At 41.1% G+C, this 24,896-nt stretch overlaps 1 protein-coding gene across 2 annotated transcripts in view; it reads right to left on the reverse strand.

The window, feature by feature from the left end:
- Nucleotides 1-12,715: 12,715 nt before the first annotated feature.
- The window catches only part of LOC143291148 (putative serine incorporator), a 31,648-nt gene continuing 19,467 nt past the window's right edge, over nt 12,716-24,896 (reverse strand). The window contains exons 11-13 of one of the 2 annotated variants that reach the window (XM_076600825.1): nt 19,946-19,963; nt 16,396-16,543; nt 12,716-14,384 (exon numbers count right to left, since the gene is read on the reverse strand). In XM_076600825.1, coding sequence (XP_076456940.1) covers nt 14,246-14,384; nt 16,396-16,543; nt 19,946-19,963 — 305 coding nt within the window. In that variant the 3' untranslated portion in view covers nt 12,716-14,245. The remainder of the gene's footprint in view (nt 14,385-16,395; nt 16,544-19,945; nt 19,964-24,896) is intronic. The other variant, XM_076600826.1, reaches the window with a different exon arrangement.

Genomic DNA, 24,896 nt, shown 5'->3' on the forward strand with positions numbered 1-24,896 from the left:
GCATGGAAGCTACAGAACTTCGTGAACCAACGGAATGTCATAGCCTTCATAGCTCCAGTAATGTGTTTGATCCAGTTAGATACAGCCTTCACTAACTTCAGTTCCTGACGATCGTGAAAGCGATAGATCATCAGTGAACCAATATCATAGCCTTCACATCAGCATTTGACTCAGTGCGGGTTTTTTTGGGTTTGTTTTGTTTTGTTTTTGTTTTTTGTTTGTTTGTTTGTCTGTTTGTTTGGTTTGGTTATTGTTGTTTTTGTTGTTGTTGTTGTTGTTGTTATTGTTTGTTTGTTTTTGTTTTACCTGCAATAAATATCTTTGATTTGTAGCTCCTCACTTGTATACTACACACGTGAACATTGGAGTTGTAAGTTAAGGAAAATATAGAGCTTGTTTTTCTTCTTCTTCCTCTTCTTCTTCATCCTTTCGTTTTTGTATAACTCTGATTGCGTTTCAACAAAAAGCTAAGAGGAAATTATGATTGGTTATGTTTCAGTAATCTGATGTCCAACATAAACACCCAGAGAACTTATCCTATCTAGTCACACCTACAAATAATTATGCATCGCGTGTAATCCTGTGACACTGCTACTAAAATCATGTGAATGGTCATCTGTGAACTTGAACATTCTGTCTCATGTAGTGGAGTTGGGTTTTTTTGTTGGTTTTTTGTTGTTGTTGTTGTTGTTTTCATTGTCAAATATCATATAGCTTTTGTTTTGACAAAGATAGTAGTGCTAAAAAATGTGATGCACTTGCATTTGGACTGTCTTTCAATCCTTTCCCATTTGAAAAGTTCTCATCATGTAGCCGTAAAACCTTAAGATTTATATTTTTAACTGTTGTGTCAAATTGAGTGCAGTGTGTGATTTATGGGTCTGATAGGTATCTCCTATTCATGTTGGTTTCTGTGTAATATGACATATCACCATCGTTTGGGTATGATAATCTTCTATGAATTCTGAAATCGACACGCAGAATTTTTATTGTTTATCGTTTGTTTAGAGGCATTTTGTTGTTGTTCTTGTTGTACTATTGACTGAATCAAATGTCTCACAAGAATTGTTTTTTGTTGAAATGTGCGCATTTGGTTTTGTTGTTGTTGTTGTTTGTTTGTTGTTGTTGTTGTTTTGTTTTGTTTGTTTTGGTTTTTTGTGTGTGTTTTTTTGTTGTTGTTTTATTAAGTATTGACTGAACAAATTCTTAAATGTTATTCCATTCTTTTCACTTTCAAAGACTGTAATCAAGTTGAATACCGAACTCACAAAATCCAAGAATTTACAATTCTCTCTCTCTCTCCAGCGAGGAGGCAATTCTCCTCTCCATTACCATTATAAACGTTTCACATTGACAGTCGGTGCTCGGTGGATAATTTCAGACTGGGAAACAAATGGCACCACAGTGGAATGTTTTTTGTATCGCATTGTCCATGAATTCCATTCCTTTTTGTCACAGCAGATTTCTCTGAGTGAAATTGGGGCTGTTCTCTCTCCATGGCGAGATCGCGTTGCCACGGTGCGGCGCCACAGTTTATTTTGGTCTGCAGGTGTATTGTTTTATTATCAAAGTTTTTTTAGTTGTTGTTTTTTTTTCTACAGATTTTTGTCGTTACCGAGGGATCTTTTCACGGTACACTAAGTGCATGCTGAAGACATGAACAGCCTTGGTTTATCATCAAAGTGGATTTTTTTTTTTTTTTTTTTCTCGATTTTTTGACTCACTTGTCATAACCCGGTGTTCGGTTGTCTGTGTGTGTGTGTGGTAAACTTTAACATTGGCATTTTCTCTGGAAATACTTCGTCAATACCAAATTTGGCTTAAAAATCGTAGGAAAATAAATATTCACAGTCATACCAATCAGAGTTTGAAAGTCTCCCGAATTAAGACGTGTTTCCCGTACGGTATTAACGGTTTATTTCGTTGAGGCCATATCGGGGATTCCGAAAACACCATATTACCGAATCCCAATTGCTTAGTGAGTGGACGACGTGACCTCGAGTTTATTGTTCGCAATTAAATGATAAGAAATGCACATTCTGGACTGAACACATACCGTGACACAGACTACACCATCAACGTGTTTACTGCAAATGAATCTTTTAAAGTGGATACTCAATTAACTGGAATGAACATAAAAGAAGTTGAATCGACCGTGTCGTACTTTCCCGGCGGGTGTAACTAAACTTGTACATCTATCTAGATCCAGAGAAAAACGGCTAAATGTTGCAGTGTGGTTGCGGCGATAGCCACGTCTCCTTTACCCCGTACGTTAAAAAATTCTTAATTGCCCTTTCATCTTTTTTAAATACCCGAGATACACCAAAATGATATGATTTAAACGGCGTTCTCACTTCGAATACCGCAATCGATTTATCGCGCTTAAAAAAGCATGCTTTTGAACATAATTAAATTTATGGATCCGCAATCGTGCGGTGAGTAAGACGATTTCTTCCCACCTGAACATGCCAGGTTCGAATCTGCGCTCAGGCTTCCATCCCCCCTCACCCCCCCCCACCCCCATAGCTCCCACCCCCTTCCCCGCCCCACCACCACACCCCTTTAACCCGAAGCTTTATAATAACAAATACAGAACATATTTTACCGATTAGATTTTTTTTTTTTAAGTGTATGACAAGTGAGTCTTGAAGGCCTTGCCTCTCTCTCTCTCTCTCTCGCTCTCTCTCTTTTTAACATAATTGTGTCAAAGGCAAAACTGTTATTACCGTGGGATCTTTTCAGTACACAAAGTGAATGCTGCACACAGGACCAGCCTTGGTTTATTTTCAATGTGGATTTTTTTGTTCGTTTGTTTGTTCAACATAATTTTGAGAGAGGCAAAACTGTTATTATCGTGGGATCTCTTCAGTACACTGTGCATGCTGTACACAGGACCAGCCTTGGATTATTATCAAAGTGGATTGTTTTGGGGTTGGGTTGTTGTTTTTTTATTATTTGTTTTTGTTGTTGTTGTTTTTTGTTGTTTTTGTTTTGTTTGTTTTTACAGAATTTTGTGAGGGGCAAAACTGTTATTGCCGTGGGATCTTTTCAGTACACTGTGCATGCTGCATACAGGACCAGCTTTGGTTTATAATCAGTGGTGTTTTTTGTTGTTGTTGTTGTTTGTTGTTGTTTGTTTTTTTTGGGGGGGGCATGGGGGGAGGGGGGTTGTTTGTTTTGTTGGTGTTTTTGTTCAACAGAATTTTATGAGGGACGAAACTGTTATTACCGTGGGGTCTTTTCAGTACACTAAATGAATGCTGCACACAGGACCAGCCTTGGTTTATCGATCGTCTCATCCAAAATGAACAGAAGCCCAGACGACCACTCAATGTCTAGAAGAGGGGAGAGTATAACTTCCGGTCCGTATTATAATTTGTAGGGGACTTAAACCCGTGGACACACACGTCCCAGTCGTGACACCTTTAACCCCATCCCCACCCCTACCACCCCTTTCTTCAGTCGATCGCTAGAGAGTTCCGCGATTACCTTGGATCTTGCGTATGCGCATCTAACTTGAACTCGAAATTCGAGCAATGCTGAAGGCGATCAACATACACAAAAGCAGCAAACTTTTCTTCTTCTTCCATTAATGCTCAGCGGTCATAACTTTGACCATTACTAGCATTTTATGCGTGCTGAGTATTTACGTGTCTCCATAACCCACCGAACGCTGACATGGGTTACAGGATCTTTAACTCTCTCCATACGAACGGCGAAAGGGACGACGTTAACAGCGTTTCATCCCAATTACCATCATCAAAATAGTGCAAGCGGAAGGCTCTTATACTTAAGACGTGAATGTTGACAAAGAATACCACAATTTTGACGACGGAAGCTAAAGATTGGGTCATTCAGACACCCACTGGACATCCGAGGGGTCTGTGTATATGAGAAGAGAGGACTGGCCGTACTGAGTGAGTTAACGTGCGTATTTGATCTTCTGCGTGCGTATACACACGAAGGGGGTTCAGGCACTAGCAGGTCTGTACATATGTTGACCTGGGAAATAGGAAAAATCTCCACCCTTTACCCACCAGGCGCCGTTACCGTGATTTGAACCCGGGACCCTCAGATTGAATGTCCAACGCCTAAACCACTTGGCTATTGCGCCCGTCGCTTTTGCTGTGCTCCATTTTTTTCATTTGATAGCCTCCATTGCTACAACCAAGCTCTGGTCAATAACTTGCCATCGTATACACATACACACACACACACACACACAAAGAGGGAGAAAATCATGTTCCTCTCTCGATCGCCTTTGTTGACTCGAAATTTCGGAGAGCCAATCTACTTCGAGAGCACAGATCATGTGACGCACCTCTGTACGCACGGAACTCTCCAGCGATCTATTGGAGGTGTGAGATGCCTCTGTTGTTTGTTTGCTTCCCCCTCCCCCTCCCCACAAAATGGATCGTGTTCACCTTGAGTCAGTCACTAACCAGTCAGTTGCGAAATGCGATAAAAAAAGTATGGAGGGTCATTGTCACTTTGCAGATTGAGTATCACAAAGTAAATTATCAGTGTTGTTTTTTTGTGGGGTTTTGTTGTTTTTTGTTCTTGTGGTTTTGGGTGTGTGAAGGGGGTTGGGGGATATATAGTGCAATCAATAACAGCATGTATGGTCCATTTTAAAATCAGTTTGTATGTGCAATTTGTGATTAATCAGTCGGTACAGTTTTTCTTAACAGCATCTATGGTCCCTTCTAAAATCAGTTTTTACAGTATGCAATTTGTGTCATTTATAAATAAAGGCATGTTGATCATTTTAAAGTCACTTTGTAACTTGTGTGTGGGTCAGTCAGCAAGTGTTAATCCTAACAGCATGTCAGCCCATTTTAAGACCAGTTTTTATAAAATGAAAAAATAAAGAATAAGGAAACATGATGGTAGAGTGTAGAAATGAGACCCAAACATAATTAGTTTTCAGTTTCAGTTTCTCAAGGAAGCGTCACTGCGTTCGGACAAATCCATACACGCTACACCACATCTGTTGAGCAGATGCCTGACCAGCAGCATAACCCAACGCGCTTAGTCAGGCCTTGAGTGCATGCTTACATATTTGTGTACCTATGAAAGTGGATTTCATTTTACGTAATTTCGCCAGAGGACAACACTCTCGTTGCCATGGGTTCTTTTTCAGTGCGCCAAGTGCGTGCTGCACACGGGACCTCGGTTTATCGTCTCATCCGAAAGACTAGACGCTCAGTTTGATTTTCCAGTCAAACTTAGGAGAAAGGGCGAGAGCGGGATTCGAACCCACACCCTCACGGACTCTCTGTATTGGCAGCTGAGCGTCTTAACCATTCTGCCACCAAACATAATTAAACTTAATATATTAAATCTTTAGGGCTGCATAACAACCATGTATGGTTTGGGGATGGGTAAGAATGCAGTTTCATTTTGCTTCCAAAATTATTTGCTTATTCTTTTTTGTTTTGTTTTGTTTTGATTTTGCCTGCATACCAGTTATTTGTTCTTTACTTTTTTGAGTTAAGATTTCGAAAAGGGAGATGAAGACGTTCATTTCAAATGTTTTAGTTCCTTGTGTGTGTGTGTGTGTGTGCGCGCGCGCGTGTGCACGCCAGTGTTTCTGGTGGATTTTTCTTTTCTTTTTTTAAAATATATATAAACACTGCTGCATTTCATTCCCTTTGGTCTTTCTTTTTATGTGTTAACTTTCTGGGGGTGTTTTTTGCTTTTTAAACCAGGGCTTGTGTGTGTGTGTGTGTGTGTGTGTGTGTGTGTGTGTGTGTGTGCAGTAGTTAATTCCACAGAGCGCTTCTTGTCCAATCATGCTGACTGCAGGTGAATTGCAGGGGAAGTACTCTGGGTGGTGTAGATCCTTTTCGCTGGAAGAAAGGTGGAGGATGGAGTCAAGAGTCAGATGGAGCTAACCCTACAGTTCCCGTTTTGGGAGGACACAAGCTTCTTCTGCTCTTCCCCCTCTACTCTGTGAAGTGTCTTTAGGGCGTCACATAGATCTGATCCCTCCAGGTCCGTCGTTTGAGTGTCGAAGCCTGGGTCTCTACTGCAAATGGTTTTCCAGTCCATTCAGCAATGGTGTTAGTCCATTGTTCTTTTCTGTCTTCTCCTCCGTACCCCTCCCTCAACAGTTCTGAGGATTTTTTTTTGATTTTTTTTTTTTAAGCAAGATCACTGACCAAGTCAGCTGGCTGGACTCAAAACAGTTGTGCTGGTGCAAAACAAACAACCACTCCTCAAAGTCACCACACACATACACACTTTCTCTCTCTTCCACACAATGGGAACACAGTGCATCCTATGAACCTTCATTAAACCACCAAAAGATCTTGATTCCACCGATGACGTAAGCTTCCTCTTTGACAAGTGCCATGAGATAAATTATCCCCCAAGATGAATAAGGGAAACTAAGCCATCTTTCTGAAGAAACAGAAAAACAGGCCTCAAAATCAACATCACGATGTGAATCAGCTAAAGTCATCACAAATGGCACAACCTTGTTCATCTGCCAGGCAAGAATATACCATCCGAACAGATAATTCTTTTTATCCTGAAAAGATGTCCAAATAGAATTCAAAGAGACCGAGGATTTTTTCATCTACCTAGGTGAAGACGTACAAGAAAAAAAAGAAACTGAGAAGTTTCTCTACCAAGGTGAAGACATTAATTTTTTTTTCCCAAACCCAGGAAACTGTGGAGTTTGTCTTCCTTGGTAAAGCCAAGGAAACTAAGCGGTGTATCCACCTAGGCAGAGTCATCAGAAAGACCAGACACCAGAAACAACACCAAGGCAAGGCACGCATTCAACACTGGGTGCATGTGACCTGTACGAAACTCCATGCCCCTGTCCATATGCAAGACTATACTGAACACAAACATGAAATCAGTCCATTCTGCATGGATCTGAAACCTGGAGACTAACAAGATTAACAAAGTTGAATGCTGACATCCCCAAAAACGGAGTATGGCTGCCTACACGGCAGGGTAAAAACAGTCATACACTTAAAAGCTGATTTGGGTACATACAAGTGAATGTGGGAGTTGCAGCTCACGAACGAAGAAGAATGCTGACAAACTCTGGGACTGTCATCAACAGACAGGTCTTCAGGGCATCAGGCGACCAGAAATTCCATCAGATTTAAACCAGTGGGAAAGAACAAACCAGATTCCCATCAGCATGGGAATCAGGAAGAGGAGCTACATTGACCACACACCCTGCACCAGCCTCCACACAGCATGACCAGGCAGGCACTGGGGGCGGATCACTCAGAGAAAAGAAAAGCGGGCAGGCCAAGTCACACATGGAGATGACCCATGAGGTGAAGGTAGCCGGAAAGGACAGGGGCCCCAACTGTGGACAGCCCAGAACTGAGTCTGATAAAGATATTGTCGCCTGAACACTCCTCAAGGAGTTTACACGATTGAATCTGTCTCTCTCTCTCTCTCTCTCTCTCTCTCTCTCATGTGCTCATGCACATGCACACACACACACATGCTTTCTTCATAGCCTGTAGAGCAACATGTCCACACATGACATGCTTAAAATACTGCAGTGAAAACTGAAGGTGATCCAAACAGCAACAACAAAAAACGAAAAACAACTCAAGTCAAAGTCAGTCACAAATCCCAAAGTGTGTGAAAATAAGTTACAATCAATCAGAAAGGAAATTTTGTACAAAATGACCACATTACTGAACATGAAGACTTGTTCCTTATTTCACAATGTTTATTCACACAAACATTAACAACAAAATATACCTCACAAAAAACACCACTGATCAAGAGTTTACAGTAATGACTATCTGAATACCTATCACTTACAAATAATTAAGTAAAATCACTTTTCAAATTGCTTCTGAAGCACAAATCTTAACCAATGAGGAAAAAAAAAAGACAGATGTAATCCAGGCCATTCATTTGGCAACAATGCTGACCATTAACCAGACAAAAGAAGTGCAAGTGAGAATCAATTCCTTTTTTGCAAAACGCCTATCAGTGTATATACTGCTAACTATTTACATGCCACACGATCCATTATTATTCTAACTTAAGTATTTAGCAGTAAATCAAAATCAGTTATTGCTGTGCTAAAGAGGACAAAAGCAACAAAAAACAACAAGCAGTGTGGATTCAACTTTTGACAGTACCAAAGATGATATCAGTTTAAAATATTCAAGGAACGCTCAAATACTCAGAAAAAAAAAGATCTTGTGCATAACCTGTCCCTTAGGTATACCTACGTTCTTTTCCTGAAAAATTAAAACAAAAAGGAAAATTTTTCTGATCTTAAAACAGAATCTTGGGACTACTGAGCAAATGATTACACTGATGCTGTTTACACATAATGTTCATTTCCTGAACAGAGAACAGTATGAAACAAACGATATAAAACGAACAGTAGCATTCACTAGAGAGAGAAAGACAAGACAAAAAAAAAAATATATATATATATATATAAATTATTTTTAAAAAATTGTCCAATCAATCAATGTTTACACATTAATGATTGCAGTAATCATGTTGATTTAAGATGACATTAATAATAAAGAGACCAGTTGTAAAATAGCAATAGCATCAATTATGTCAACTATTCCAGTAATGGCATCAAGGATGAGGTGAAAGCGAGTGGTATCATAATAAGGAGCAATGAGAAAACCACTTCTACATTATTGGAAAAGAAAGCTTGTAGTTAATCACATTGTAAAGACAACAACAACAATAAAATAAATAATAAATATAAAAAATAAAGACCTGCTAGTACAAACTAAGGACTATTTTCATAATGATAACTATGGAACATACAAAATTGTGATTAGGTAACAGTTTCCATAATTGGAAGGTAACTGTTCCACTTTGTACGGAAAGCATGATGGTTCATTAGTACATATAAGATGCATGTTCTTCGATTTTGTATCTGTATCTGAGCTGTGTTTTAAATGCACTGAGTTGTGGTGGTGGTTTATTGAATTTGCATTTGTACAGAAAGTTTTTGGCAAGTAAAATAATGAAATCAAAAATGTCATCTGTAGCAAATGTGTGTGAGTTTCCAAATAAAACCAATTCTTCACATAACTGGGCATTGTATACATTATTGCATTTGTTATTAATATCAGTTTGGAAAGCAGTCCAAAATCTCTGCACAATCTCGCATCTCCAAAAAAGGTGTTCAATGGTTTCTGGATGTGATCCACAGAAGCTGCATTTATCATTATGAGAGATATTCATCTGTTTCATAGACCTGTTTGTTGCAATAATCCTATGAACTATTCTTATTTGAAACCATTTTAAGTTACAAAGACAGTGTTGGTCACACTCCAGTAAAGATGAAAAATTTTTTAAATATTTTTTCATTTCTCTTGCAGTCTTAAGCTGACCACAGACAGACTGAACAACAAATAAAAACTTTTTTTCTTTTTTCTTTTTTAAAGTATGCTCATGCGAGTGGAACACACACAAAAAGAGAAGATCTTGACTGCTCTGGATGGAATTATAAAAATGATTCAAGGACTATTCAAAGACAAAGGATCTGTCAAGGGATCTCCAGGCCAGAACTGCACCCCACCCCTACACACCCTACCCACCTGTCCAACATCCCTCTATCACCGTCTCATTCCTGTTGAAACAGGGGAAGTCAAAAGGCGGTAACCTTTGACCTTGTTGCTTCGCTTTAAATCCAGCCGACCACACATAGCCAAGTGAGGACAGTCCAACTAAAGAACAAATACAACTACATTAAATAAGAAAAAAAAAAATCAGCAAAACAGCACAGTTCATGATAAATAATATCTTATTCGTTAAGCTCCTCAAGACAAATAAGACCAGGCTATCATGACGCCATTTTGTCCTTCCATTTTATTTATCATCCAAAGATTCTTAAAAAATTGAAAAGGATAAAAGCATCACAAAAACAAAACAAAAAAAAGAAAAGAAAAAAAACACATAAAAAGGCCATAGAGACAATAAACACTATAGAATGGTCAGCTACTGGCCATTCCTGTATTTAAAATGTCACTTCCTAATCATCAGATCAAAACAGCACAGATAGTACATCAGTCTGCAAAATAAATCAGAAAAAAAAACCCGAGATGAGGATGGACTGGGAAGGCAGAAAAAAAAAGTAGACAATAGTGAACTGAAGGAAGAAAAAAAGGCAGAAAAAAAGATAGTACTGGTGACAGGATATTTCTTGCCCAGAATTTCCAGAAGGTGGGGAAGCCATTTACACTGAAAAACCACCAGTATCCCATAGGTGGAAGAAAGGAGGAGGGGGGGTGGAGGCAACCCAATATGCTGTTGTGGCCTAATTTCTTCAGTTCCACTAATTTTTTTTCTCTCCAACAAGAGTTAAAAGTTTGGAAAAAAAACAACACAGAAAAGTAAAAAACAACAACTGAATATACAATTTTGATACACAGATACAAAGCATTTTGATGACAACAGTAAATGGTATTTACACTCATTGGCTTCTGGCGGTTTCTCTTTGCTTCAAACATACTGCCACAGGCACACAAAACACAGGCATGCATACAAAGCTGAACATTTCTAAAGACCGCTGAAAACAATCAAAGAAAGAAAGCTGCAGGATGCGGAACAGCAAAGGTCACTATCATGAAACAAAGCATGACTGCAACCTGACTGAATGACACAGGAAACGAATGATGAGCGCCTACAGGCAGCTGGCTCTCTGTCACCTCTACCCAGGTAGGTTGGGCAGCCTGTTGTGAAAATGATTCTGTGTTTGTAAAACACTTAGAGCTTGGTCTCTGACAGAGAGGATAGGTGTTATGTAAGTATCCATATCAAACAACAACAACAACAACAAAAAAAACAACCCTTCAAAACTCGAACAGTGTATGTGAAAAAACAAAGCACACTGACATTCCTAGAACAATCGTTTTCTGTCGAAGATCAATGCCAAACACATTCTTTGCCAGCCAGACTGAAGGTGTACAACAATCAGCTTCTCCTCTCTTAAGAAGAAAGAAATACAGTAATAATGTTCAGAGGTCATTAAACATTTCCGTTTCATGACTTTCAATGTAATTGTTGAACATCATCATCTTTTCACATAAAGCTTAGCTGGAAATGCCCTGCATGTCTGTTGAGGTTCTTCGGGGGAGGAAGGGGATGCAGGTGGGGAGGTGTGTGTGTATGGGGTGTGTGGGGGGGGTGAGCACCACAGTGATCAAGCATACAACCAAAACCACCTCCTCATTGGTTATATGTATAAATATGTACACACAAAAAAATTATACAGGTGCAAGTGTATTGCAGTAGTGGAACAGTTACTGTGTTACCCAAAAAAAAAAGTCAGAACAAAAAAAAAAAAAAAAAAAAAAAAGACATTGAACCCTGTTAAGATTCTAGAGTGGTTGAATACCATCAAGTAGTACAGACACCAATCTCTCTCTCTCTCTCTCTCTCTCTCTCTCTCTCTCTCTCTCTTCCATCACTATAATGCAGAAACAACACCGTTACCAAGACAATACAACAACAACAACAACAAAAAACACAGACTACATGGTGATGTATCAAAAAAAACTCGTTTTGCTTTCTTTTTTTTCATTTCCTCAATGGGCCTGATCCAACAATGCTGAAGAAAATACAAGTTCACGATAAACCCTTCCACCACCTCCCACTCTCTCATCCATGTTCTCCACACCCCACATCACAATACCTCTCTCTCTCTCTCTCTGCTCATGAGTTTCTCATCTATTCTGTCCAAATCCCTTCACACAAACAAAACACGCTGGCCTTCCTTTTCAGACACCTTCTTTGTGATGAGTTTCATACCTCTCCAATAACAATGCTTGACACAAAACAAAAAAAAAAAAAAAAAAAAAAAAAAAAAAACCTTCTCAGCAAACAGGTAAAACTTTTCCCCTCCAGAAAAGAGCCCCAAACTTGATACATTAATGAAGGGTGGAACACAAACACACAATTGGGAAGCTGGGTCAAGACCCATTTGAAAGACAGCAAGAGGGGGCATGAGAGAGCCAGAGACAGTGAGAGAGAGAGGTGGACACTGAAGACACAAGATGCATCAAGTTTTAACCTTCATCATCGAGGAATATGTTGTACATCACCTCTAAATGGGTCATATGCCATAAAAGGTACAGGTTGACACAGCCATCGTGCTGTGTGCGTACCTGTCAGAACCAATTACTTAGGTCTGCGGTCTGAATGAACACCACTCTCAAATCAATGAACGTCCTTTCTAAACAGAAAATATCAAGAAAGGAAATACCTATCCTAAAAAACATTATGCTGCAGCTAGTGGGGTGACCTGCCCTTGTCTAGTATCCCCCTTTCTGCGTGCCTGTGCAGTGCCCGCTTTAGAATCAACATCCAAGGCTTGGAAATAACAAAAACGGCTATTGTCCAAAACAAGAGCAAAAAGAATAAAACTTCTTTACAATGGCCTCAACATCTTTTGAAAAATACTCTGAAGTGTAATGACGACTCACACTGGGGTGAAGTGCTCATGATGATAGAAATAAGTGCGGACATGAATAAAACACACACACACTCCCATGACAGAAACCACTGTGTCAATGTGTTTCACAGATGGGTCACACCATATCTGTCTGCTTCCTGTCATAGCTTTTCATCAATGCCTTCATCTAATTCAGATTTTTTGGAAACCCAGACCAGCATCGCTCTCCACACAACTCATTCTGAAACTGGAAATCCAAACTAGCATCTCTCTCCACACAACTCATTCTGAAACTGGAAATCCAAACTAGCATCTCTCTCCACACAACTCATTCTGAAACTGGAAACCCAGACCAGCATCGCTCTCCACACAACTCATTCTGAAACTGGAAACCCACACCAGCATCTCTCTCCACACAACTCATTCTGAAACTGGAAATCCACACCAGCATCTCTCTCCACACAACTCATTCTGAAACTGGAAATCCAAACTAGCATCTCTCTCCAAACACTGTAACAAGCCATCGAAAATCCAAACTGGAAAAAAAAAAAGATAAAAGTTTTTGAGGATACCAATTTTACTGATTTCAAGTTTCATCCTCAATATAAAAAGGTTCCACCCTTGTCAACAAGAAAACTTGCCAAAAATCTTCTTTTTTTCCCCTACAAGTTCCATAAATTATGCCCATTGTGCTATGAAACCTTTTTTAAAATAGCAACGCAAAGGTTAGTTTATAGTGTTTTTTTGTTTCTTTTGTTTTGGTGGGCTTTACCATAAATTATGCCCACTGCTTGCAAATTGTTTTTTCTCCTTATTTAGTGATTTAAATGGCACTTCACAACAGAAAAGCTGATGGGCTAATCTGTGAAACAAAAAAACAAAAAACAAACAAACAAAATCAGCAACAACATCTGTCTTCCACAACAAAACTTTACAGAAAACAACCACCAAAAAGCAAAATTTCTCTTACAGACCAGAATGTATCAAATCATTCCAGTCAGACATGTAGGTTGTTTCAAACATGAAATGAAAACTTTACATAAAAAAACCCAGCATAACAGTAAAATCTGTCTCAGACTAGAATCTATTTATCTGGGTCAGACATATATATATATATATATATATATATATATAAAGAGAAAAAATTGAACAGCTGCAGAAAGAGGTGGGGGAGGGTGTAATGGTGTCCTGAAGTTGTTGCAAGAAGATGGAGTGAACTACTGGGTGACAATGTGTGTGGGGGTGGTTATACCTTGTTTTTTTAGTACGCAGGAGAAGGATTGAAATGAAGACCGTTCAGGTTTCGGAGACGAAGGGGGGAAGAGGGGGGGGGGGGATAAAGAAAGACTAATGGATGGGAGGGGGGAGGGGGATGGGGGGGTGCCACTGGAGGGCACACAACTTAAATTTTTTTGATTCAGAAGGTCTCACACAGGTTTAGAAAAAGAAAAAAAAAAATCACTTATTTTTCTTTTCAAGTCAAAGATATTAAGTGGGTGATCCGACTTCAAATAAAAACAAAACAAAATTTTCAAAAAAATAACATGAAAGAAAAAAAATAAAGGACAGTGAAAAAATCAAACAAAACCACAGCCCCACAACACTCGCTGACGTGCAAGCGAACAGGGGTTAGGTGCAGGCAGGGTGTGGGCGTCTTCTTCCACAGGGTGGGTGGGTCCCTTCCCTCTGTCCACCACCGTCACAGCAGCAAGAGGGGTGTGTGTGGGGAGTTGGGGGTGGGGGAATCTTCTTCCATTGGCTGGATCCCTCCTCCCCTTCCTCCCCCCACCTCTGACCGCCAGCAGAGCAGCGATGACGGCCCATTTAGCTGAAGTCGCGGTTGGGCAGACAGATTGGGGCGACCAGGGTCCAGAGGTAGAGCAGGATGCACATCCAGGCCGACCCAATCTTCACCCACACCGATGCCATGTTGGCGTTCAGGGTGCGGAAGTCCGAGCTAGGGCTGTTCCAGATGCATACACACAACACACATTAAAACGCATACAACACACACTGACACACAGCACATACAGACAACACACACACACACACACACGTAAGCACACATATGCAACACAGACACACACACATACAACACACAACACAGCATACAAAGGAACACATACAACACATATACACATACTAACTCACCATGTCAACATACACTCACACACACATACACGTCCTTCTCAGCCAAGTTAGCAATGCACACAACACAGGTACTGAGGTAGGTATTTTCTCACTGCAGTTGCAACTGCATGTATCAACACAAAGAACAAATCGTCATCTAGATCTGCCAGTGAACTCAGACACTTTTGGTGAAAGTGAATTGGCACCACATGTATTCTGTTTTCAGGACAGGGTTATTTTGTGGATTGCAAACTTTTTTTTTTTATTCATAATTCTTTTCTTTTTTTTTTTAAATCTTTTTTCATAAAAAAAAATATATATATTATACTGTTATTTCGCAGTCGAGATTTAAATCCACAAAAAATTACAGAAAACTGGTGATGGTTGGCAGGTATATGAATGTTTGCTTGATGTAGAACACGACATACAACGCAATCATGCTGTGAACTCTTAACTTTTCCGTGTGTGTGTGTGTGTGTGTGTGTGTGTGTGTGTGTTTGTGTGCATAGAGTGATATACCTGTGATTACCCGCCCCAATGAATGCAATTCAAAGAGTACACATTAACCTTACCCCCTGGTCAATGGGTTTGAAAAAGGCACATGCAGAGAAATGTTTTCATATCAAGTTCTTTGCCCTTGGAATCCAATGCTTTAACTTCCTAAAATCCTCCTCAAGACCTCATAGACAATATACAGAACAATTTGAGTGTTCATCTTCTGCAGAACTATTTGAGTGCCTGTCTTCTTAAAGTTCTATAGGACTATAACTGTCCATTTAAGAGTGTTCATTTTCTTTAGAACTAGTAGAGTGTCCTTTCATCTTCCATAGAATTATTAAAAATGTCCTGTAGAACTATTACTGTATTTGAGTGTCCATCTTCTATAGAGTTATTATAGTGTCCATCTTCTAAAGAACTATTTGAGTGTCCATCTACTATCGAACAATGTAAGTATCCATCTTAGAACTGCTGAAGTGTTCATCTTGTTCAACCATGCAATTGCAAGAAAGATCAACTTCTACAGAACAATTTGGGGGTGTTCATCTTCTAGTTCTACACACCACTTTAAAAGTGCTCATCTTTGAAAGAAACATATAAACATATCAACACACATAAACACACAACTCCCTCACACACACCCATACATACAAATGCACATATAAACACACACACAAACATACACAACTGACACCCACCCGCACATATATACCAACATACATGCTCACACACACACACACACACACACACACACACACACATACCCACACACATGCATATAATATACAAACATACACCACCGACACACACCCACACATACATACCAACATACACGCTCACACACACAAACACATACATATCCACACACATGCACATCATAAACACACACACAAACATACACCACCAATATCCACTCACACATACATACCAACATACATGCTCACACACACACACACACACAAACACACACGCACACACACGCACACAAACACCCACACATACACATACTGATACACACCCACACACATGGACATATAAACACACATGCATACTCACCACCAACACACACCCACACATACATACCAATATACATGCTCTCTCTCACACACACACACACATACACACACTCATACACACATACCAATATAAACACAAATACACAAACACACACCACCGACACATACCCACAAACACACTCCAACGCACATGCACACACACACACACATGTACACGCCCATCCGCATACACACACACCCCACCCGCAACCCACCCACCCACCCACTGACCCATCCACCCAGACAGACAGACAGACAAGAGAGACGTACGGACGCCCAGCCAGCACAGACCTGAACCAGTTGGTGAGGGTCATCATGATGTAGAGGGAGGCGAGGCACAGCATGAAGTGGAAGAAGAAGTAGGAGTAGGCCACCGTATCCTCCTCGTTGTCCCACACCTTCTGCCCACCCTTCTCCTCGTCCCCACCCTCCGAACTGCCTGCATGCCACACACATCATCATCGTCGTCATCACCCACAGAGACAAGTTTAATTCACGTACACCTGCCTTGGGGCAAAATACAATGAGAAAGGGTGGGTGGGCGACAATGACATTTGATAACATTTGCCATTTGTTATGAAAGTAAAAGTTCTCAGAGTAAGTTTAATTCATACATCGGCCTTGGGCCAAAATACAATGAGAAAGGGTGGGTGGGCAACAATGACATTTGATAACATTTGCCAGTTGTTATGACAGCAGAAGTTAACGACAAAGATAGTAAGAAAAGTTTGATTAATGTACATCGGCCTTGGACCAAAATACAAATGAGAAAGGGTGACATTTGATAACATTTGCCAGTTGTTATGAAAGCAAAAGTCCTCAGAAAAAGTTTAATTCACGTACATCGGCCTTGGGCTATCATACAATGAGAAAAGGTGTGTGGGTGAGGGTGACATTTAAAAACATGTACCAGTTGTTATGAAAGTAGAAGTCAATGCCAAAGATACTAGTGGCTATGTAAAAACAAGACAAAAGTGTGCTAAGTGGGAGATTTATATGGAAATGGGGTCATTAAGAGAGACACTAAGAGAGAGAGTGAGTGATTGTGAATGACAAAGTGAGTGAGTGAGAGAGTGTTTGTGTGTTATGTATGTGTGTGTGTTTTTGTGCATGTGTGTAGATGTTTGTGTGCATGCACACAGAAAGTGTGTGTGTGTGTGCATGTGTGTGTGGGTGCATGAGTGTGTGAGTGTGTCCATACATGCGTGCGTGCGTGCGTGCGTGCGCATTCATATGTTCAGAAAGTTTAGAGTGAGAAAGACTGTCTTGTGGCAATTTGCCACTTTGCTGTTGTGCTTTTATTTATTCATTTACTTATTCATTCATTTATTTACCAATTTATTTATTCACATTTCATTTAAGTGTTAGCTTTAAGGGTTCTTGTGGGATGAGCACTCTATCCATGACCATTTATTTGCTGTTCCTTTAAAACATTTACGTTCTCCTCCAAGTCATGGGGTTTTTTTTTGGTTTTTTAAAATGTTTTTCAAACAACAACAAAAATATGCGTTCACCTCTTTCTTTTTTCCTTCTGTTACACAACCAACATCAACTTGGTTGATGCATACAGGGTATTTTCGTGTCTCTATTACCCACCGAACACTGACATGGATAACAGGATCTGTACCATGCCTATTTGATTTTCTGCATGCATATACACACAAAGGCACTAGCAGGTCTGCACATATGTTGACCTGGGAGATCGGAAAAATCTCCACCCTTCGCCCACCAGGCGCCGTCACCGAGATTCGAACCCGGGACCCTCAGATTGAAAGGCCAACGCTTCAACCACTCAGCTATTGTGACCTGGCTTACATCATCATGTGCATGTCCATGAATAAAAAAAAAAAAAAAAAAGATGTAGGCAATCATTTCCCAGCATGACTGCAGACCAGCTGGAGAAGAGGTGGGGGAGGGTGGGACTGGTGGGGATATGAACATGCAAAGCTTTCTGTAAAATAACGCACTTCCCAAAACAGATTATCAACTGGCAGCATCACCTTGCTGACATTTACATATATCTTTATATATAATTTACATTCATCAGTCTCAGACAGATACATGTAGTGTTACAAATAGAGATGCAGATATACAAAGAGATATACATATTGATACAGATAATATGCACATATAAAGGCGCACCAACAAGTATATGATTATTACAGGAAGACAGTGAGTTTCATAATTACTTTCAGTAAACAACAAAAACACTAATGATAATGATACAGAAAGTCAGCGATCTGAATGCATCATTAGTGATAAATGAAAAGAAATGTGGAAAAATTAAGCACAAAAGGGGAAAAGGCAAACAAACAAACAAAAACAAAAAAAACAAAAAACAAACAAACAAAAAACCCGAGAAACACAGATAAATGTCAGAAATCAAATAGTTTTTGTTCTTTGTTAAAAACTTCTTTTTTTTTAATAAAAAGAGAGAGAAACATTCATTCATCTGAGAAACATGCACACAATCTCCCATATTCTGATTATTTGCACGAGACTACATGACAGTCACACATCAGTACCACTGGCACCAATGTCACCACAGATGGCCAAGATCACAGCTTTTAGCACAGTGCTGAGAGTAAGCCAATGCCTGACACTGAATCACCAAAACAGATATCATATATATAAGATACAGTAAAAAAAAAAAAAAAAGAAGAAATATTACCAAAATTCATGAAAAAGTTAACACACATGTAAGTGAACAAACATGCACCAAGAGCTCAGCAAAGCACCAAAGCCGACCAGATTTAAGAGCATTAACCCCTTGACTCCTACTGACAATACGCTCATCAGTGAAGAGCTGTCACCTCACTGAGACAAAACATACTGAATTTCACTGGTCATAATGTCAAATTATTATATTCACTCTGGACTGCTTTCTCTTCAGACTGCTCTACTTGTGTTCTGCAGAAACCAGTGCCCACAAATAGTAAAGAGTGGTAACTCTCTCCATAAACAAGGTACACAACTTTTTGTCAATGCTGCTTACGCTACAGATTCAGCTAGCACACAGGTAAATAAAAGGTACATTGGAACAAACCCAGACACTTCCTCAAAAAAGGAAGCACCGGGCTTGTCCTTATACCGATCATTTGACATGTGCACACAGCAGCAATGTCAGAAGAAATGTGCAAACACAAATTATCTTTTATTCAAGACTGGCATAGCCTCTTTAATCCCAATGACAACACTTATGTACACAGTCTTCAGTTTCAGTTTCTCAAGGAAGCATCATTGTGTTCAGACAAATCCATTATACATTACCCCACACCTGCTTTGTAGATAATTGACAGCAGCAAAACCCAATGCGCAAGTCAGCCCTTGAGCGCATGCACGTGTGTGTGTGTGTGTGTGTGTGTGTGTGTGTGTACACACACACACACATACATACACATATATTTGTGTACCCATCAGTGAGCATTTCTTCAACATAATCTGCCAAAGGACAACGATTTTGATGCCATGGGTTCTTTTACATGCGCTAAGTGCATGCTGCACACAGGACCTCCGTTTATTGTCTCATACGAATGACTAGATGCCCAGTTTGACATTCCAGTCGAACTTGGGAGAAAGGCTAGAGCGGCGCTCAAACCGAGACCCTCACAGACACTGTATCGGCAGATAAGCATCTTAACCACTCTGCCACTTTCCTCCCTTCCTCTGCAAAACCCAATGACAACACTGAAGTGCACTGATGCCACACTCACCCTCATCTCATTTCACCAAACTTTAGCAGTCAGAGGGTTAATGACTAGGGCTAGCTCTGCAGATGGGTTAGCGTGTCTGTTAAGAGTACAGTGCGACAGGCCCATACACATCCATCCACTCCACTCACCTGCCGTGTAACTACTGCCTGCTCCACAAATCAAAGAAAAAGGGGGTAAAGGTGGAGGGGTTTAAGGGGTCACACACTTAAGCCACAACATAAACGATGCAAGACTCACATCATATCATTCAGCATGCAAGCACAGGTTAATAATATTTTTTTTAAAGATTATCCCCAAAAATAAATAAATAAATAAATATTTAATAAAAGAAAAAAAAAAAGTACTGACTGGCACTCGTCTCAGATGTTAACATTGAGCTTTGAGTGTTCAAACCTGTTCCCCATTTTACTCCATGCACCTGTGGAGGGCCACTGTTTCATACAAGACAGTCTGTACGCCACGGCATGAAAAAAAACAACCACAAACAAACAAAAGACAAAAAACAAAACAACAAACAAACTATATAATTCTCAGTTTTGAACTGACATCACCAGGGACAACATCAGACTTCTGACAGCAACTCAAAGAGCTTACTGAGCTCAAAAGCTTGATGACTGTGTGTGTGTGTGTGTGTGTGTGTGTGTATGTGTGTGTGTGTGTGTGTGTGTGTGTCTTGGCCCTATTCCGTTCAGCGTTTCAACAAGAAAAGACATTGCTTTCTTTGTGTATGCTGGCTCTGTTCCGTTCAGCGTTTCAACAAGACATTGCTTTCTTTGTGTGTGTTGGCTCTGTTCCGTTCAACGTTTCAAAGAAGACATTGCTTTCTTTGTGTGTGTTGGCTCTGTTCTGTTAAGCGTTTCAATGAAGACATTGCTTTCTTTGTGTGTGTTGGTTCTGTTCCGTTAAGCGTTTCAAAGAAGACATTGCTTTCTTTGTGTGTGTTTGTTCCGTTAAGCATTTCAATGAAGACATTGCTTTCTTTGTGTGTGTTGGCTCTGTTCCATTCAGCATTTCAATGAAGACACTGCTTTCTTTGTGTGAGTTGGCTCTGTTTCTTTGTGTGTGTTGGCTCTGTTCCATTCAGCTTTTCAATGAAGACACTGCTTTCTTTGCGTGCATTGGCACTGTTCAGATCAGCGTTTCAACAAACTAGGTGTCAGGGCCTGACTAACGCCACACAGTTTTAAACACCAGCAAAACTGCGACTGCAAGCACACCTCATCCGAGTGCAGACATTTTGTGACGTAACCTGCATTCCATTGTATCCCACAAACTGAAGCCAGTGAAAATATCACAAACATCTCCCTGTAACTACAGCACATGCAAGCACCGCCTGCTACAGTACTAAGAAGAACAGGCATTACAGAAAACAGAAGCAGCAGCAAAGTCTTGCACATCCCAAAATCTCATAGTGATGAAATGGCCAAGTATCCTGCTAGACTTTATTCAACAAGTCTCTGCTATTCAGCTTGAAACATATTTTGAGTCACCTTAGGTGGAGAACATGCATTATATTCCTTGCCTTCTTTAAAATAAAATTAAAAATTGATGGTAAGTGTACCTTTCCTCAGGAAACAACTTTTCATATAATTACAGATGTGTACTTCAGTCCGGAGACTGAGAAAAGGCACCACAAACTATGAAGACAGAGAGGAAAAGGGGGAGAACCCCACAAAGCAGCCAAACCCTAGTCACGGCCCTCAACCCTTCAACTGCTGGTGGCGACCTTCACCCCAAGGAGGGCCTCCTCCTGCTCCCACGTGACAGAATGAGTCCTGGGTTCACACCAAATTTTAGTTCTACCCAATGAGAAAGATCCACATCCAAATCAAAACTTGAACTTCCTTTGATCTCAGCTTTTCAGAAGCAAATGATGGTCTGATACACACCACACATTTAACACTTTGGTGCCGCTGTCCAGCTTAGAGTACAATTATATGCAATGGCAAGAACATATCACAAATTGAAAAACAAGTGATGTAATCTTGCCTTTCAGAGGTTCAAATCTCAAACTATGATTCGGAGGTGGCACCTTCTCATTGGGTAGAACTGACTGATCAAACAAGATTTACCAGCCGCTGTGGCGAAGTGGTTAGCGTCGCGGACTGACGGCTGGGAGGACGCGGGTTCGAATCCCAGCGGAGGTGGGTTTTTCGGCCCGTGGCCGGCTCCTACCCAGAGTTGAGTGGGCTTAAATGGGAAGACTGGGACCACACAGTCGAGTGTCATCCACTTCAAGGATGCATCTTTGGGTGTGTTGCTCTAATTACCTGACCAACACTGCAAGTGTCTGTATCTCTCGGACCTGGTTAACGCCAGGATATCATTATGACAGGAAGCGTAGAGTACAGCCTTGTCACGCAGTCCAAAACCAACATGGACCTCCATAGCAACATCATCATCATCATCGTCATCCTCCTCCTCCTTCATCGTCATCAATATAAACAAAATAGTTTCAAAGTCTGTAGCCTTTCATGCCCTGCTCTCATGGTGACCTCAGTTTCGATACCCCTCCACTTCCGTGCTTGGGATGAGTCCTGTCAATGTCGTCAGTGTCGGCAGTTTCATGGGAGGTTGTTGTTTGAGGGACGTGGTGGCGGTCTCCACTCTGGGAGAGACGCTCACTGAGTCTGGCTCCGCCATTATTGTCGTTAGTAGGGGGCTCAGTAGGTGGTATCCTAATTACGTTAAAAAACAGAACAGGCACCACTGAACACCACCGAAGTGACTCAGCAGCAGTGCAGGGTCTCCTCTGGTGTGTGGCCTCCAGGCGACCTAACATCGATGGTTCCCTGTGGACTGCCGACGTTGGAACTGCAACGGACGAACCCGGGTGTGGCCGTGTATGGGGGGATATAAATGAGCAGCGTGGGAGTAATGCCACTGAAACGGCGCAGATGATGGGGCAGCAAAAAAAAAAAAAAAAAGATTTACCTGGAAGTTGAAGTTTAATCGGTGTTCTACATTAAGAGAGGGTACACCAAAAGAATTATGGTCCCACCCTTCATGTTGAAAATACAGACAGACCCACCCTGAAATTCTTTTGGATTGAGAAAGCCAGGATATACATCGTTTAAGACACCCCGTCCCCCCCTGTCACCCCAACAAAGAAAAAAAAAATGAACAGAATATCAAAATGCAAACACTGTAAGAAACACTTTAAAAACAAACAAAAAGAAAGAAAGAAAAAGTGCCAACAGCTAGGACCAAAATAAACAGCAGTGGATACCACACAAAGAACAGACAAGCTTTCAAGAACAGAAAATCTAACAGTAACAGGGAGGCACAGGGGGTGGTGTGTGCAAGTGAACAGCGTACCCATCAACCAGAGGGTGTTCTCTCCTTCAGTGCCATCCGGAGAGGAGCCTGCCGGCAGCCCCCAGGCAAGAGTGCAGACAGAGCAACACATGATCCCGTCATCTCAACAGTAGACCCCTACCCGCCACTGTATGCCCTATCATCATGCTACAATAACCTACAATCGTAGCTGCTCTCTCTCTCTCTTTGCTGATGGTCACAGTGTGTCATGCTACAATAACCTACAATCCTAGCTGCTCTCTCTTTGCTGATGGTCACATTCTGTCATGACAATAACCCACAATCCTAGCTGCTCTCTCTTTGCTGATGGTCACAGTGTGTCATGCTACAATAACCCACAATCCTAGCTGCTCTCTCTTTGCTGATGGTCACAGTGTGTCATGCTACAATAACCTACAACTCATAGCTGCTCTCTCTGTGTGCTGATGGTCAGTGTCATCATGTGTGCTGATGGTCAGTGTCATCATGTGTGCTGATGGTCACAGTGTCATCATGTGTGCTGTTGGTCACAGTGTCATCATGTGTGCTGATGGTCAGTGTCATCATGTGTGCTGATGGTCAGTGTCATCATGTGTGCTGTTGGTCACAGTGTCATCATGTGTGCTGATGGTCACAGTGTCATCATGTGTGCTGATGGTCAGTGTCATCATGTGTGCTGTTGGTCACAGTGTCATCATGTGTGCTGTTGGTCACAGTGTCATCATGTGTGCTGATGGTCAGTGTCATCATGTGTGCTGTTGGTCACAGTGTCATCATGTGTGCTGATGGTCAGTGTCATCATGTGTGCTGATGGTCAGTGTCATCATGTGTGCTGTTGGTCACAGTGTCATCATGTGTGCTGATGGTCAGTGTCATCATGTGTGCTGATGGTCACAGTGTCATCATGTGTGCTGATCATCAGTGTCATCATGTGTGCTGATGGTCAGTGTCATGTGTGCTGATGGTCAGTGTCATCATGTGTGCTGATCATCAGTGTCATCATGTGTGCTGATGGTCAATGTGTGCTGATGGTCACAGTGTCATCATGTGTGCTGATGGTCACAGTGTCATGTGGGCTGATCATCAGTGCCATCATGTGTGCTGTTGGTCTGTGTCATCATGTGTGCTGATGGTCACAGTGTCATCATGTGTGCTGATGGTCACAGTGTCATCATGTGTGCTGATGGTCAGTGTCATCATGTGTGCTGTTGGTCACAGTGTCATCATGTGTGCTGATGGTCAGTGTCATCATGTGTGCTGTTGGTCACAGTGTCATCATGTGTGCTGATGGTCAGTGTCATCATGTGTGCTGATGGTCACAGTGTCATCATGTGTGCTGATGGTCACAGTGTCATCATGTGTGCTGATCATCAGTGTCATCATGTGTGCTGATGGTCACAGTGTCATCATGTGTGCTGATGGTCACAGTGTCATGTGTGCTGATGGTCAGTGTCATCATGTGTGCTGATGGTCACAGTGTCATCATGTGTGCTGATCATCAGTGTCATCATGTGTGCTGATGGTCACAGTGTCATGTGTGCAGATGGTCAGTGTCATCATGTGTGCTGATGGTCACAGTGTCATGTGGGCTGATCATCAGTGCCATCATGTGTGCTGTTGGTCTGTGTCATCATGTGTGCTGATGGTCAGTGTCATCATGTGTGCTGATGGTCACAGTGTGTGATCACGTGTGCTGATCATCAAAGTGTCATCATTCTACAATAACCCACACACCTAGCTGGTCTCTCTGTGTGCTGACTGTCAGGGTCTGGGCAATCTCAG

This window comes from Babylonia areolata, chromosome 16 (genome assembly GCF_041734735.1).
Source record: "Babylonia areolata isolate BAREFJ2019XMU chromosome 16, ASM4173473v1, whole genome shotgun sequence".
Taxonomy (NCBI): domain Eukaryota; kingdom Metazoa; phylum Mollusca; class Gastropoda; order Neogastropoda; family Buccinidae; genus Babylonia; species Babylonia areolata.